The 14,966-nt window shown below is 58.0% G+C and overlaps 1 protein-coding gene across 2 annotated transcripts; it reads right to left on the reverse strand.

Annotated features, from left to right (window-relative positions):
• Positions 1-1,446: 1,446 nt before the first annotated feature.
• LOC133350999 (Wilms tumor protein 1-interacting protein homolog) lies at positions 1,447-14,490 on the reverse strand. 2 transcript variants are annotated; one of them, XM_061565889.1, is made up of 10 exons: positions 14,361-14,478; positions 13,910-14,242; positions 12,112-13,492; positions 10,272-10,373; positions 8,745-8,812; positions 7,150-7,212; positions 5,319-5,449; positions 4,073-4,124; positions 3,412-3,480; positions 1,447-2,492 (listed from the first exon to the last, which is right to left on the reverse strand). In XM_061565889.1, exons 3-10 carry the CDS (start codon positions 13,184-13,186, stop codon positions 2,367-2,369), a joined length of 1,686 nt encoding a protein of 561 aa, XP_061421873.1. In that variant the 5' UTR covers positions 13,187-13,492; positions 13,910-14,242; positions 14,361-14,478; the 3' UTR covers positions 1,447-2,366. The 2 variants fall into 2 exon arrangements, with proteins under 2 accessions (XP_061421873.1, XP_061421872.1); XM_061565888.1 differs by lacking the exon at positions 13,910-14,242 and having other exon boundaries at positions 14,276-14,490.
• Positions 14,491-14,966: the final 476 nt, after the last annotated feature.

Below are 14,966 nucleotides of genomic sequence, written 5' to 3' on the forward strand. Positions count from 1 at the left end.
ACGGGTTGAAGAGGGAGGTGGTGAGGGGTATCGCTGAGCCCGTGCAAAGACAAAGATCCCCGTATAGCCTTCACAGACGGTTGGGCAAGTGCTGCTATCGAAAACCGATTAAGGTCGGCACTGTGGCACACGAGGGGGTGGGTGGCCAGCACCACGCCCGGTCGCCTTTGTCTCCCCAGTGTCGATGTTTACGCACCGCACCAGGTACTCATTTGAGGCCGAATCGACCTAGAGGGTGCCCAGGACCGGTTTAGATAATCGTCACCGGTGTTGGCCGTGAGCGGGACTTGAACTCGGGTCGCCGGGCTCGTAGCGCAGAGCGCTAACCGCGACACCACCACGACAAAGCCCGTACACGTACACACGCACACACGCACACACACGTACACACGTACACACGCACACTCGCGCAAGCCTCCCCACGCACCTTCTTACGTTCCCTGCTGCAGAGCAATCCCCACCGCCTCACGGTGGGACCGATATTTTCTGACACCATCCACTCACCACACTCGGGAACCTGGGTTAATCACAGGCAGGGTTTTGGTTTTCCCAGAATCGTCGTTTTGACCATTAAATTGTCCTGGGAAATCCGCAAGTCTTCCCGAGTCGCTAAACATTAAAAGTGCCTGTTTTCTGAGTGTAGTAGTAATAATAAGGCACCACTCAAGGAAATTAAGGCATTGCCACGTGGTTCTCCTCTCTTCCACAACGACTGGGAGACGTTCTTTCCACGATGGGTCCCCGGTTTCTGTCGTCTTCTCAGAGGTGGCAACTCAAATCCCAGGACGGATGCCTCAATTCGTACACCTGGGATCTCAGCAGCTCGCTCAGTGCCCTCCGCCCTCCGACCCGCCACCGGTCGTCCGCCTCGAGACCTCCACGCGGACGGCGCCGGTGGCGGGGAGCCCCCGGCACTTTGCGAAGTCGCGGTTCCATCCGGGGAGCAAAGGTAGCGAGGCGCGTTGGCGGTGGCGCGACGGCTCCGAACGCCGAGCGCGGCGTGTGAATGAGTGACAGGGCGGCGAGGTGTCACCGGGTCTATAAACAGCCGAGCTCCGTTGGTAATAGGGCCCGCGTGTTCCAGCGTCAGGACGGCGGCTTGTGCTGCCGCCGCGACTAATAACGCGGCAGAACATCCCACGGCACACGCGGCCGGTCTGCTCCTCCGGCACTTGTGGTGGACAACCGGGAACATCCCACAACGACCTCCACGTGAACGCCGAGAGACAACCGCTGAACATGTCCGCGTACACGCGCACGCAGGTGGACGCTGCCGAGCGAGCGCCCCCCCCCCCCAAACCCCCCACGGCATGGAAGAAGAAACCCAGGCGCAGGGCTGAGCGGCAGCGCTGATGGATGAGACGCTTCCAGTACAAAATTCTAACGTTTATTCAAAATACAAGCATTTTTTATGTATCCTAATTATATTAATTTGATTATCTTTAAATTAAAATACCTCCACCACCACACACCCGACTCGGTACCAACAACACCTTTAATTTAGCGCCACGACCTCGGCTGGGTGCACTATAATTTAAACAAACTGCCGCGGTGTCCACGCAAAATAAAAATATTAAAAACGATGCCCGCTAAAGTGCCTGTTCTCCAGATGTGCTCGGAGAGCGGACCCACGTGCGGCTCGACAGCATGTGCAGCAGGTGCAGCATGCGCAGCAGGTGCAGCAGGTGCAGCATGTGCAGCAGGTGCAGCAGGTGCAGCAGGTGCAGCACGTGCAGCAGGTGCAGCAGGTGCAGCAGGTGAGGCACCCTGCCGTCTCACACTTCGTTCCCAGATTCACGGTAGGAAGTCAACCGCGGGACAATGAACTCGGTCAACAGCCGGAGAGAGGCTATTGGGGAGCCCCCGTCCAGAGCCCCGGCTGGCAGCATGCGGGGCGTCGTCTCTTCCCGCTTTCTCCGTTTTTGCCGGCGGTCCAGAAACCGGGGCGGTGACGGAGCCGAGCGGTAGCGCGTTCGCCGCTCGCCAGAAGAGGTTTGCACCTTCGAAGCCGGCGGCCAACCTGGGCAAATGCTGCGATGTGTCGTGGGTGTCAAGATTATTCAACAAAAGTGTGGGCCACGTGTGCTGCCGCCACGCCCCAAATGTGATCGACTACTCGCAAACTACTGAATCCCTATTCACGCACAGCAACACATCGCCCCCCGCTGGTAGGCTGGCGCCCACTTGCAGGCCGGTGCTGCGTTCATCTTGTGCCGCACAGGGACAGCTGCCACCGGGGATCCCCCACGGTCCGACTAAAGCGCACGGGCGGCACCGGTATCAGATTCAGCGGCGACAGCGACGACGACGGCCACGCAGCCGACCTGCGCCGGGATCGTCGTGCGGCGGCGGCGACGACGGCGTCGTCACGGCGACGCGCTGCTGCCGCCCGCCGGCTCCCTCCGCTGCAGGTGGCAGTGGTGGCACAGCAGGCGCCCGCCGAGCGGATAGCACCGCCGCCCCTCCTCGTCGTTCAACCGCATCTTGCAGCTCTGCGGGGGCGGCAGGATGGGGAACTCGGCACCGTGGGCTAGCGCCGGTGCCCATGGCGACCGGGGCGGCGCCCACGCTCGTGGTCATGGGCGACCTTTGCCCGTTGCCGCAGCGGTGGAAGAGAACTCACTTTATCCCCCAAATGTTGTTTTCCCGTGAAATCATATTCCTGAGTATTTCCGACTGCATCGGTTCCCTTCTGAATGTTCGTTTCCCTTAATTTATTCTAAATAGGTTACCCATGCAGTCGATATCTATGATTTCAACAAAAACCTTAAAATTAAAGCCCCCTTCAAACTCGTGAAGGAGGTTCCCAGTTTGCGGTGTCGTTTTACTTACTCAGAGCGTCTGGTCGGTCTTAACCTTATCCTCACAGATGCACTCTCTGAAGGTTTCCTGGGCAGAGACTAACCCAAATTAGTAAACCTAAACTCTAACCCTAAATAAGCCTAACATGAACTAACCCTAACTAGCTAACTAACCTTAACACGAATATATTTACCCTAAACATATCCCTAACTGTTGGGAACAAACACTCATTTACCTCTCATTTACCTTGGGGTACAACTGGACAGCTGCTTCCTGAGGGGATCAAATCGGCCTCGGGGAACCACGATTGGTGCACAGGGGTAGCCCCGGTGTGGTGGTGGCGGCGGTGGTGGTGGCGGCGGTGGTGGTGGTGGTGGCGGTGGTGGCGGCGTTGGTGGTGGCGGCGGTGGCGGTGGTGGTGGCGGCGGTGGTGGTGGTGGCGGCGGCGGTGGCGGTGGCGGTGGTGGTGGCGGTGGTGGCAATGGTGTCAATGGCGACGGTGGTGGTGGTGATGGCGGTGGTGGTGGTGGTGATGGCGGTGGTGAATGGTGATGGCGGTGGTGAATGGTGATGGCGGTGGTGGTGGTGATGGCGGTGGTTATGCGTTACCTCGCAGTGGTAGCACTCCACGTGGTAGTCTCTGTCCATGGACACCACACGGATCACCTCCTCCGAACCCTGCACCACCGAGACACAACCGCAGTGTAACACAACCGCACCGAGCCACAACCTTGCCGTGACAACCATGTGGAGATTGGCGAGTCAGCCAGTGGACAGCTTCAGTTGTCTATGTGGTCCATGGTTTCAGACTTAAGACTCACATAGAGACCCACAGCCGCACTTAGACAACCACAGACTCACATAGAGACCCACAGCCTCACTTAGACAACCACAGACTCACATAGAGACTCACAACCGCACTTAGACAACCACAGACTCACATAGAGACCCACAGCCGCACTTAGACAACCACAGACTCACATAGAGACCCACAGCCGCACTTAGACAACCACAGACTCACATAGAGACCCACAGCCGCACTTAGACAACCACAGACTCACATAGAGACCCACAGCCCCACTTAGACACCCATAGCCTCATATGATAATCCATAGCTTTACTGAGACTGTGCGGTGATCGCAGTCGCACTCTGGGGTCATCCTCCACCGTCCATCGATGCAGGAGGAGACGGCCGCGAATTACTGAACCAGTTAACGAGCACTCTGACCCGGTGAACGCGCCCTCTGACCCGGTGAACGCGCCCTCTGACCTGGTTAGGGAGGATGGGGAGGCCGCAAGCCGCGCATTTCGGGGCGAACGTCCTGCGCACACACGCGCACACACACGTACACACACGCGCACACACGCGCACACACACGCGACAAGCACACACGCGAAACATGCAGCAGTGTTGTTGTTACTGCGGTCGCAACTCCGAGGTGAATAATCAAACACGCACGCATGCACGCACATGCGCACACACGCACTCGCGCACGCACACACACACGCGCGCAAACACGCACGCACACACGTGCAGCATGTGTCTGTGGCCAGCGATTTGCGTTTTACCTGGATCTGCGCATCAGCAGGCGCCACACAGCCAGAGCCACATGCAAAGAAAACATTGTTAGCCAGTGCTCGGTTAGCCACACAGCGCCAGCCACACCGCCCACAGTGCGAGCCAGCTAGCACACGGTGTTCAAACACCCAGCCCACGGCGTTAGAACACCCAACCCAATGTGTTAGAACACCCAGCCCATAGTGTTAGAACACCCAGCCCACGGAGTTACAACACCCAGTCCACGGTGTTAGAATACCCAGCCCATAGTGTTAGAACACCCAGCCCATAGTGTTAGAACACCCAGCCCATAGTGTTAGAACACCCAGCCCATAGTGTTAGAACACCCAGCCCACGGAGTTACAACACCCAGTCCACGGTGTTAGAACACCCAGCCCATAGTGTTAGAACACCCAGCCCATAGTGTTAGAACACCCAGCCCATAGTGTTACAACACCCAGTCCACGGTGTTAGAACACCCAGCCCACGGAGTTACAACACTGCTACTTAGTCACGTGCTACCTACTCCCAGTCTTTCAGCGACCCAAAAAATATTGGGTGCTATATTGAGCCCTGGTCGAGCATTCAGTAGATCTGGTGGTAGTCACGCAACTCCTATGGCACAGAGGCTGTCAGGCAGGGGCTATGGCCATGCTTGCTAAGCTTTATCAGAGGCCACAGTCTGCCCGTGGGGGGTGATGCTGCAGTGTACAGTACGTAATTACATACAATTAAATAATTTGCAGAGAATTTCCCAAAACGTGACAAAGTTTAGACCGTGACGCCAGAACACAATGGCCTAAAGATTAAACATGTCGTAACGTTATTTTTTTCGCTCTCGTTAACACGCCCGGCAGCATTAACCAGGGCGGCCGCCGGGCGCCGGGCTCGAACCGCCCCGCAGAGACGACGCGAGCGACGGCACGGGCAGGGACCCCCCCCCCCCCGTGGGGCCCACCGGTGGTAGTCCTGCACGCAGTAGACCCGGTGGTCGCGGTCGACGGTAAAGGGGACCCCGTCCAGGCCCTCGTTGCAGACGACGCAGCGGAAGCACGTCGGGTGGTACGCCTTGCCCACGGCCTGCAGGATCTGACCGCCGGCACGACCCGGCACACCACATCCAGTATATCTCTCCATCTGGCTGCCAGTCGCACGCTCATTTCATTACAACTGCTCTTTGCGTTTAGTTTGTTGTCCTTCCCCGTACCTCCGATGAGCACGGTTGGTGCGACAAAAGTTCAACGTACGTACCGCCTAGGACTTCAGTCTTGGGAGGACAAATATTCACACCGGGCATGATCGTGAAGAACGCCAGTTTAATGGCGGAGTTGTTTTTATTGTTACAATTTGCTGTTGGTGTTACTTCAGCAAGAGATGAAGAATCAATTTGGAATTCCAGCAGAGCAGTGCAACCCCTTCGTACGAAATTGGAGATCGGCCAATGGAAGCGAATATCACAGAGGTACCTCCGAGAACCCTCTGCGTGAACTCATAGATTTGGAGGTGGAATTTCCACACTCGCTCTGCATATGAGAGTACTGATATATTTAATTCTCAGTGCTGGAATTTGCCAAAATTGAACGAGAACTAATCATTGGTGACCGGGCCAAGACCATCAACTGGCTGCACTTGAGAACCCGGTGGAATCAGGGGCAGTGGCTGGAACCCGAACCCAGGGTCTCAGCGTCGCCAGCTCCGCGTGCCTGACCTCTGAGTCACCCGGTCAACCTCGCGGCTTCTCATCACTCTCCAGAGAGCGTTGGCATTCGGACGCTCGCTCTGCGTGTGTTTTCTCTTCTTCCCGCTGGCGAGGCGGAGGCCGGTACAGTGCTCGTGCGGTGCCCATTGTTCGCGCCAGGCTCGGCCGCCCCACTCAGGTTCTCCACTGTATTCAGCGCAAATTCCTGAGGCTCAACGAGCCATGAAAGAGAGACCCCCTGCCGCCAACTTAAGATGCAGAAATGCGACTGGTTATCTCTGGCGGGGGCGCACGGTTACCGACCCTGCGGAGGGCAGGGTTCACGGCGGGCGTGCCCAGCGGGCCCGGGGGATGTAACGAAGAGGGGGGAGGGGGTACGCATTGCGATGCCGGCGGCGCGGCGACCACCGGGGACCGAGATTCGTGGCAGGGGAAGTGGCACCGGAGGGGCGAGGCGGCCCTCTCGGTAAACCACGAATCCCCAGGGCAGAGGCGCCCCTGTTTTTCCTAAACAAATAAAGAGCATTTGGAAATCAGAGTGATTTCCTGCTGCTCAAGGAACATTGAGGCGGGGCCCATCTCCTGTTTACAGCCTTGAGCCAGTGGTGGAAATTCCACATTCCTATGGCAGGGGCGAGTCTTTACAAAAGATGACCACAAAAGTAATACTTGTTTTATCGACCACGGGAGGATGATGGGCCGAGCCAACACCCAAACAGGATTTCAATGGCAAAATCATGATTGCTCTACCGTTAGGCCACCTATCATCCTCCTCGGGGTTGATAAAATTAGCACCACTTTTTACAGAGGTCAATAGTGGTTGTCCTGCGGATAGACTCAACCCCGTCATAGGAATGTAGTATTCCAACCACTGCCTCTGCTGGACGGTAGACAGAAGATGAGCACCAATGGCCCGGCGGTCGCTTGAGCAGCCGGAAACCACTTTGAGACTTCTGCCCCACGACCGCGTACAAGCCGGGTGCCTCTGCGCCCGCCCGCGTCGTCGACGTCGCCGTGCCGTCGCCACGCCGTCGCACCGCACGGCGCCGGCGAGCCGACGGCTCCACGCGGAGGACAGAGCGGGCCTCACCGTCTCCATGATCAGGTGGCCGCACTCAAAGCACTTGTCCGCGTTCTGCTGGAAGCCGGAGTACTGCGCGACAAGGAGTGGGGAGGGGGGAGGAAAACACTCGCAGCGTCAGTGTCGGGCCGCGTGTCGAGCATCGCCTCTCCTGCAGGAGGAAGACCGGCAGATGCAAGGAGAGGCTCCCTCGATCCGGCTCCTGAGGATGCCGCAGCAGTGCGTGGCAAGCGCTGGACGGAAGGAATGCTCGACACGCGGCCGAAACCCCGAAGATCACGCTCGGATCGCCGCGCTACGTCACAGAAGCAGACCACTTACAACATTGAGAAACATCCCACGCGAGAAAGGTCATTCTCCTCTGCTGACCCGCACAGTCTGGAAATCCCTTCCGCCAGCCGCCTGTGCTATTGAATCCCTGCCTCATTTTCACAGAGACCCAGAGACTTACACGGAGACCCATAGATTCACAAAGACCCATAGACTCACAAAATGCCCACAAACTCACACAGAGACCTGCATCTTTCTACAAAAGATGCTCACCGTTTCTGTACAGCACCACGTGGTCACATTTAGACGCTACGTACATCCACGTCGCATTGAAGAGGCTCGCACCCAAAGACCCACAGCCTGGCACACAGAGACCTACGACCTCCGCCCCCTACAAAACAAACAGCATCGACCACTTGCGCACGGCGTCCAGAGACGCGGTCACACACTGACATCATTTACAAAGTCCACGCTGCACCGTAACATGCATACATACGTAACGCGCGTTTCTAACCAGCTCCACTTAGCCGCCCCAGTCCGCCCGGCACTCACCATCGCAGTTTAGCAGAGACCGTGTGCTACCCAACACCAGCGGGTCCACGACTCCTACCCCATCGCACTCCCAAACAAACCCTGTGCCCCCCACCCCCCTCTCCCGCCCGCACGGCGGTGCGCATGAGAAGCTAATTTGGCGCTTGTCTGCTTTCCAGAAACGGCAGCGGGGTAAACAGGAGCCCGGCGTGGGGAGCTGTGCGCTGCTGGCACGGTGTTTGCGCATAGCGGCGCTGGCTGTTGACAGCTGCCATCCGACACGGCCGAAGCAACGTGTTATCGTATTAATCTATTTATGCCATGTTTATATTTCTCGATAGGGCACGATAACCCAGTCTCTCACGCCGCGATCGTCGCGCCAACGCGCCACGGGACTCGGAAAGACTTCTGCAAATGTTGCCGCGTAGCCGTTGTGCCGTTATGCACTGTCCGGATTTAAAAAACGCCCCGGGAAGTGAGACGTACCCCAAAGTTCTTCCCGATGTCAATAAAGTTCAACAAACCTGGACAACAGCCGCCATTCTCCGCTAAGTGTCTAGGTGACATCACCACAACAGGTGCACGTGAGGTGCGGAAGGCTCTCGCTGCTGGCAGGAGGTCGCGCGACAGACCCAGGTGCTGTGGGTCACAGATTGCCGAAAGGTGCACCAGCTGTGATCCCCACGTGCCAACTGGCACACATCTGGAGACTCGCACGCGAAGAAGCAGCCCCAACCCTTGCGAGAGAAAGTGCGTCCCATAAGCGGGAGAATGCGGTGGGCACGCCCGCACGTGGCACTCACCAGATAGTCCTCTTCGCAGTAGACCCTCCCGTTGACGTTGTAGAACGCCTTCCCGCGCAGGCGTCTGCCTGCAAGTCGAACGTGACGACAACGAACGGCGTCACAAGCGAGCGAGCGAGCGCGCCCGGCCGGGTGGGTGGGTGGGTGGCGCAGCGCGGGAGCGAGCGGCAATCAGACGTGCACGAGTTCGATTCCTGGTTGAGGGTTGACTCAACCTGTCATTTATCTGGGGTCGATAAAATCAGTACCACTTTGTTGGGAAGCCAACTGTGCTTGTCCTATGTATAAACCGACCCGTGCCATACGAATGTGGAATTTTCACCACTGGTTCTGCAGGGCGGTAAACGGGAGACAAGCACCCAACGCCTCAATGATCGTTTGTGCGGCAGGAGGCCGCTGTGACTTTGAATTTGGCAGGGGCGGAGCAATTTCAGGGTCTTTGGCTGATTGGAGTCGGTGGCACTCGACTAAACAGCCCCGGGGCACAGCGAGGGGCATGGCGGACGCGGCGTGAGTGTTGGGTGCGGAAACGTGTTTAGAGTTACCGACCCGGACCGACCAGTGTGCAGTGTATCCCCACAATCGGGTGATCAAATAAACGCTCAACAACCCAGGGAGAACGCGAGCTGCTGCGTAATCGATAACAAACAAGGGGAAGCAGCTCCCACGGCGCGGTTCGCGGCACGACCCGCAACCACCGCGGGGCGCGTCCACAGTCGTCGACGTGGCTAATCGGTGCCCTTTCCCCAAACGCAAATCCCCAAATCACTTTCTCGCGGCTCGCACCCCGCACCCCGCCACGACGCCGGTCCTTATTTACCCCAAGGTTGCCGCTGGGCTTTTTTCCGGAGGCTCGTATTGAGTTGAACATTTGTTAGGCATGACACCGGCTCCCCGCTGACAAGCCGGGGGCCCGGGTCTCACATTCCGCAGAGTCCCGAGGCCCCGGCGAGGCCCCCCGTGTCGCCCCCCCCCCTCCCGCGGGCCCGGCACCTGCGTGGTGGTGGCGGCAGGCGCCCTCCGCGGCGAGCCACACGGTTCCACGCGCACCCCCCCCACCCAAAATCATTTTGCACGCCTGGCACACCGCATCCAGGGTCGTAGTTCTTGCCAGACCAACTGTTTTAAGCGTTGATGGTTTTGCGATACTGCGTTGACAGCGTTGCAGAAGCACAAATGACAAAACATGTAAGCACAATCGTCACAAACACTGCCGTAAAAATATATACTTAATATGGAGAAGGGCCATTGCCTGGAACGTTGTCTATTATATAAAGATCGTTGACTTCCAGGGCCGAGCGTGGTGACCAGCACCCACAGAGCAGCCGTCATCTCAGCCTGGCGTGGAGCTGCATTCTGGGCATGCGGGTGGTGATATCCATGTTTGTACTGTGCTTCCATGTACCCGTGTATGTATGTATGTTGAACTGATTTCCCACGGTACGTAGCCAACCATGCTCCCTTCCTTCACCAACCCCACCGGCAGAGTGGCGCGGTGTGGCTACGTGTGTGCCTCGGACGACTCACCGCAGGAGCAGCACGTGAAGCAGCGCGTGTGGTAGTAGCAGCCCATGGCCTGGCAGGCCTCGCCCATCCCGTACACTCCCTCGTTGCACTTCACGCACACACCTTCACGCACACACACACATACACACACATATACACATACACACACATACACACACATACACACACATACACACACACATACACACACACACATACACACACACATACACACACATACACACATACACACACACATACACACATACACACACACATACACACACACATACACACACATACACACACACATACACACACATACATACACACATACACACACAACGAAAACAGAGGGGGGCATTCATATTACAATTCTCATCGTCGTCGTCAGCCATGATCTATCCACTGCTGGCATCTCTCGCAATCCTGTGATGTTGTTGTTGAACTTCTTTCGCACCGAAAGTAGCCCACCGTGGTGCATATTCTGAGTGGCATGAAGCAACACCAAGACGTGGCGTTTAACAAACCAAAAGGAAGATCACAAAACGCGGACGCATGGCTTGTTCGTGGTTTCAATCGAGAATTGCATTGGTGTCCTGGAGGAACGTGATAACCCACGAGCAGGATTAACTGGATGAGAAAAAGTTGACAATTAATCTGCGTGGGAAGATGGAACAAGAACAACTCTCCCCGCGGGGGATTGCAAAGTGGGTCAGTGAGGGCTCAACGTCAGCGGGGTTTGTAACGTGTCAGCTACAGTAATGTATGTACCCGGCACACCGCATCCAGTATATCACCCCCTATGACTGCGGCTACTACTAGCCAGGTGCCACCTACTCCCGTCGACCAAAGACCTGAACAATATTCAGTGACCACATTAAGAATTTCATAGACAGAACTCAAGTGACAATTGCATTCAAAATTTGGCCTGGCTACAGATACAGCTGATGAGACATTGGCAGCGACATTGTCTGTGTTGCTCAAAGTGAGGAGCATGTGTGTAATTGTGCATGTTATTGAACTGAGAGCCAGGTGGAACATGATACTGTTAGTGAGCGCCTATTAGGGCCGACACATTACACAATGGTGTGGTGTGGCATCACACCCAGCCGCACGTCTCCCCGGTACTGATGTTTAAAGGCGGAGTTGACCCGATTGAGCCCCAGGACCGGTTCAGACGGACATCACTTACCACTGATGTTACCAGTGGCTGGAATTTAACTCAGGGTAAACACAATGGTCTAACGACACAGATGTGGTTAGACCATTGTGTGTCTTGATCCAAAGATGAATCATGAATCATGCCCCTAATATTATGAACCCACTGCTGGATGAGAACCTCCCCACGCCGTGGTGGTCCTGGTTAGACGTGGACTAAATCACCACGGCAACACGAATGTTCGTGAATGTTTGTGACTGCTCGACATTGAGGCACCGTGGCCCGAGCGAGCACGTGCATTGGCGACTCCACAGAACGACCCTCCCGGGTTCGACTCGCTCCGTGCTGGGCTACATCAGAACATGGCACGGCTGATGCGACTGTGGATCGCATGGTAACGACCACTTTCCGCAAAACTCGAGTTTAAAGTTTCATTGCGATTGGGGACTGATCCCAGAGAAATCCAGACTAAAATGACAAAAGGGTTTCCCGTGTCCTACCCGGCCCGTCGCTATCCCAGCCCCGTCGTGTCACCGCCGCCTCCAGGAGCACCGCCTCGTGCGTGCCTGGCAAGGGCGCCACCGTAAGTACACCGACTTTCGAGGGAACATGCACGTTGGAACGCGTTAGCGAATCCACGCGTATGCATGATTTTTGTTCCTTGTGCAAATGTCATGTGCCTGTGTACTCTCCACTCACCGTAGTACTCATCGGGCTTCTTGGAGTCCAGCTCACTCTCGATCTGCTGGGCCATGGCCTCAAGTCGCTCCTCGGTGCTGCTGCTGAAGTCCTGCTTGTTCTGCACGGGGATGGTGAACTTCGCGGACCTGTGGCCGTGAGGAGGTGCCGTTGGGCCCGCTGGCTCTGTGGCCCTCTGGAGGCCCCACTTATGGGGCAGAGGTGGCGGTGCGGGGCACGCCGGTGGCTGGACCTGCTGACCATCGTTCAATCTCCTCTGGTGGCCCTCACTCATTCCCACCTGGTGGACCTCACTCGACACACTTATCTTTCCTTGGTGGACATCGTTCAACTTGTCCTGGTGTCCCTCACTAAATATCACCTGGTTGACCTCCTTCAATCTACCCTGGTTGACCTCACTCGATCTCCCATGGTATCCCTCACTCGATCTCCCTTCCTGTCCTTCAATAAATCTCACATGGTGCACCTCACCCATCTGCCCCTGGTGTCCCTCACTCGACATACTCTGATGGCGCTCACTCAACCTGCCCTGGTGTCCCTCGCGCAATGAACCTTGGTGGTGGTTCTCACTCAAGACCACAGCCCCATCCACCGGCGCGGTCTGGAGTCTCTCCTTGCTCCTGAAGAAACTCTCTTCAGAAGCCGATGTCGCCTCGGGGTGATGTTGCTGCTGCTGCTGGGCCCAGGCTGGAGGCCCCATCTCTCTGGAGGCCTCGCTCCTGCCCGGAGCCACGGGCCCTCCAGAGCCGTGGACCTCAGAGCTCCAGTCGGCGGGAAGGCGACGCGGTACGGCCCCTGGCTGGGCAGCAGCTGCTGGTGATGATGATGGCGGTGACACCGCTGCTGCTGCTGCTGCTGCTGCTGCTGAAGAGGGCGATGATGGTGGCAACATTGATATCCCGTCGGGCTGGAGGCTCAGGCGGCCCGAGAAGCGCTGCCTGGCCTCCTCGAAGCCCGCGCTCGGCGCGTCGGCCTTGCCCACCCTGAACAGGCCGTGGCTGGACGCCTCGTACAGGTCCAGGTCCTGCAGGAAGCGGCTCGCCTCCATCTCCAGCTCGTCGCCCTGGTGATGCATGGTCGCCCGGCAGCGTCCACCTCACTGCTGGCCCACCTCCTCCTGCTCGCCTCCTGACTTCCTCCTTCTCCAATCCCCTCCTCCTCCTCGTCGTCGTCTCCCGCGCCACTCCTGATTAAACCTCGTCTCGCTCCACTTCTATCCTCTTCCTCGTCCGCTTTCTCTCCTCTCTCTCCTTACTCGCTGCCTTGAGTGCCAGCCCGCTGTGTCCTGCTCCTCGAATCTCTTTCCTCCTCCTCCTTCTCCTCACACCTCCTCCTCCGCCAGGGAGCCACCGCGCTCACAGTAGCGGCAGCGCTCACACTCCTGGGAATGGGGGGGGGGGGCGCGTTTGTTCCGTCTGTCAGTGTGTCCGCCTGTGTCTGTCAGTGTGTCCGCCTGTGTCTGTCAGTCTGTGCGTCTATCGGTGAGTGTGTCTGTCAGTGTGTGTTGCCTGTGTGTCGTCTTTGAGCGAGTCTGTGTGTGTGAGTATGCGTCTCGTGTCCTCCTCGTGCTATGCCGCGCGCACTGGGGGTGCGTGTGGGGTCGCTGCCTACCCCCCTCACTCCACACACCCCGGAGACCCCCGGAGACACCTGAACACACCAAGCCGCCCCCTCCCCCCCCCTACAGACGAACCTCCCTGACGACCGCAGGGACCCCGACACCCCCTCGCCCCTCGGGGACACGGAGCGGACCGCAAACCCCAGGGGCAGTCACCTGGCGAAGCAGTCACGGACTCACCGCGTTCCTCGACAACAGTGCGCGTGTGGCCCTGAAAGGGGGGGTCGCCACAATAGACGACGTTCCGGGCAATGGCCCTTCTTCACAGCACGGTAATGTCACGGCTGGAGTCGGCTGGGGAGCTGCCCCTGGGCGAGGACGCGGGCCCCGTGGCGGAGTCCGCCGGGAGCGCCTCAGCGGCGGAGGAAGGCGCCACGAGGGGGAGGAGGGGGAGACCAGCAGCAGGGCGGCCTCGCCACGCTCATCCTCGCCACGCTCACCCTCACCACGCTCACCCTCACCACGAGCCGCTCACCCTCACCACGAGCCGCCCACACTCACCGGCTCTCACGTCTGCTCGGGTTAAAGACACGGCCACTCACTCACAAGAGGCTCGAGAGAGGCGCTGCTGCTGCTGCCACTGCCGCTGCTGCAGTTGTGAGCGAGTGGCGCTGGTTGCTGTCGTCCTTACAGGCGGCTCGGCCACTCGTGCCGACGTGAGCGCCTCAGCCACCCACCACCGCGACGAGCACGGACGTGAGAGAGCGAACCGCCCGCAGAGTCAGTGGCCGCGTCTCCTCCTCCTCCCTGGACCAGAACCGATCCCCGCCCGCCCGCTCGGGGACCTCTCCGAGAGCGGGGCGGGGAGGGTGCGGAGTTGGTGGTGGGGGGGAGTGGGAGGAGGGTGGGGAGGGGGGAGGGGACACTGACCCTCACCCTGACCCTCACCCTGACCCTAACACAAGGGCAGGGTTAGCACAAGGGTCGTTGTTAGACTCGGAGGCAGGCAAAGTGGTGGTGGTGCTGGTGGTGAGAGCGGTGTTTATGCCGTTTGTTCAGTCGGCTTGTTCACGACACCGTGTTCGTGACAGCAGCGTCTGCGTACCTGTGTGGTGGTGTGGGCGTGCGAGTGGTGTGTGTCCGCGTGTCTGTGTGGTGGTGTGTATCCACGTGTCTGTGTGGTGGTGTGTATCCGCGTGTCTGTGTGGTGGTGTGTATCCGCGTGTCTGTGTGGTGGTGTGTATCCGCGTGTCTGTGTGGTGGTGTGAGTAACCTGCAGCGCCACACCTATTACCAT

Source organism: Lethenteron reissneri, chromosome 35 (genome assembly GCF_015708825.2).
Source record: "Lethenteron reissneri isolate LAM-NWPU_2019-01 chromosome 35, ASM1570882v1, whole genome shotgun sequence".
In the NCBI taxonomy this organism is placed as follows: Eukaryota; Metazoa; Chordata; class Hyperoartia; order Petromyzontiformes; family Petromyzontidae; genus Lethenteron; species Lethenteron reissneri.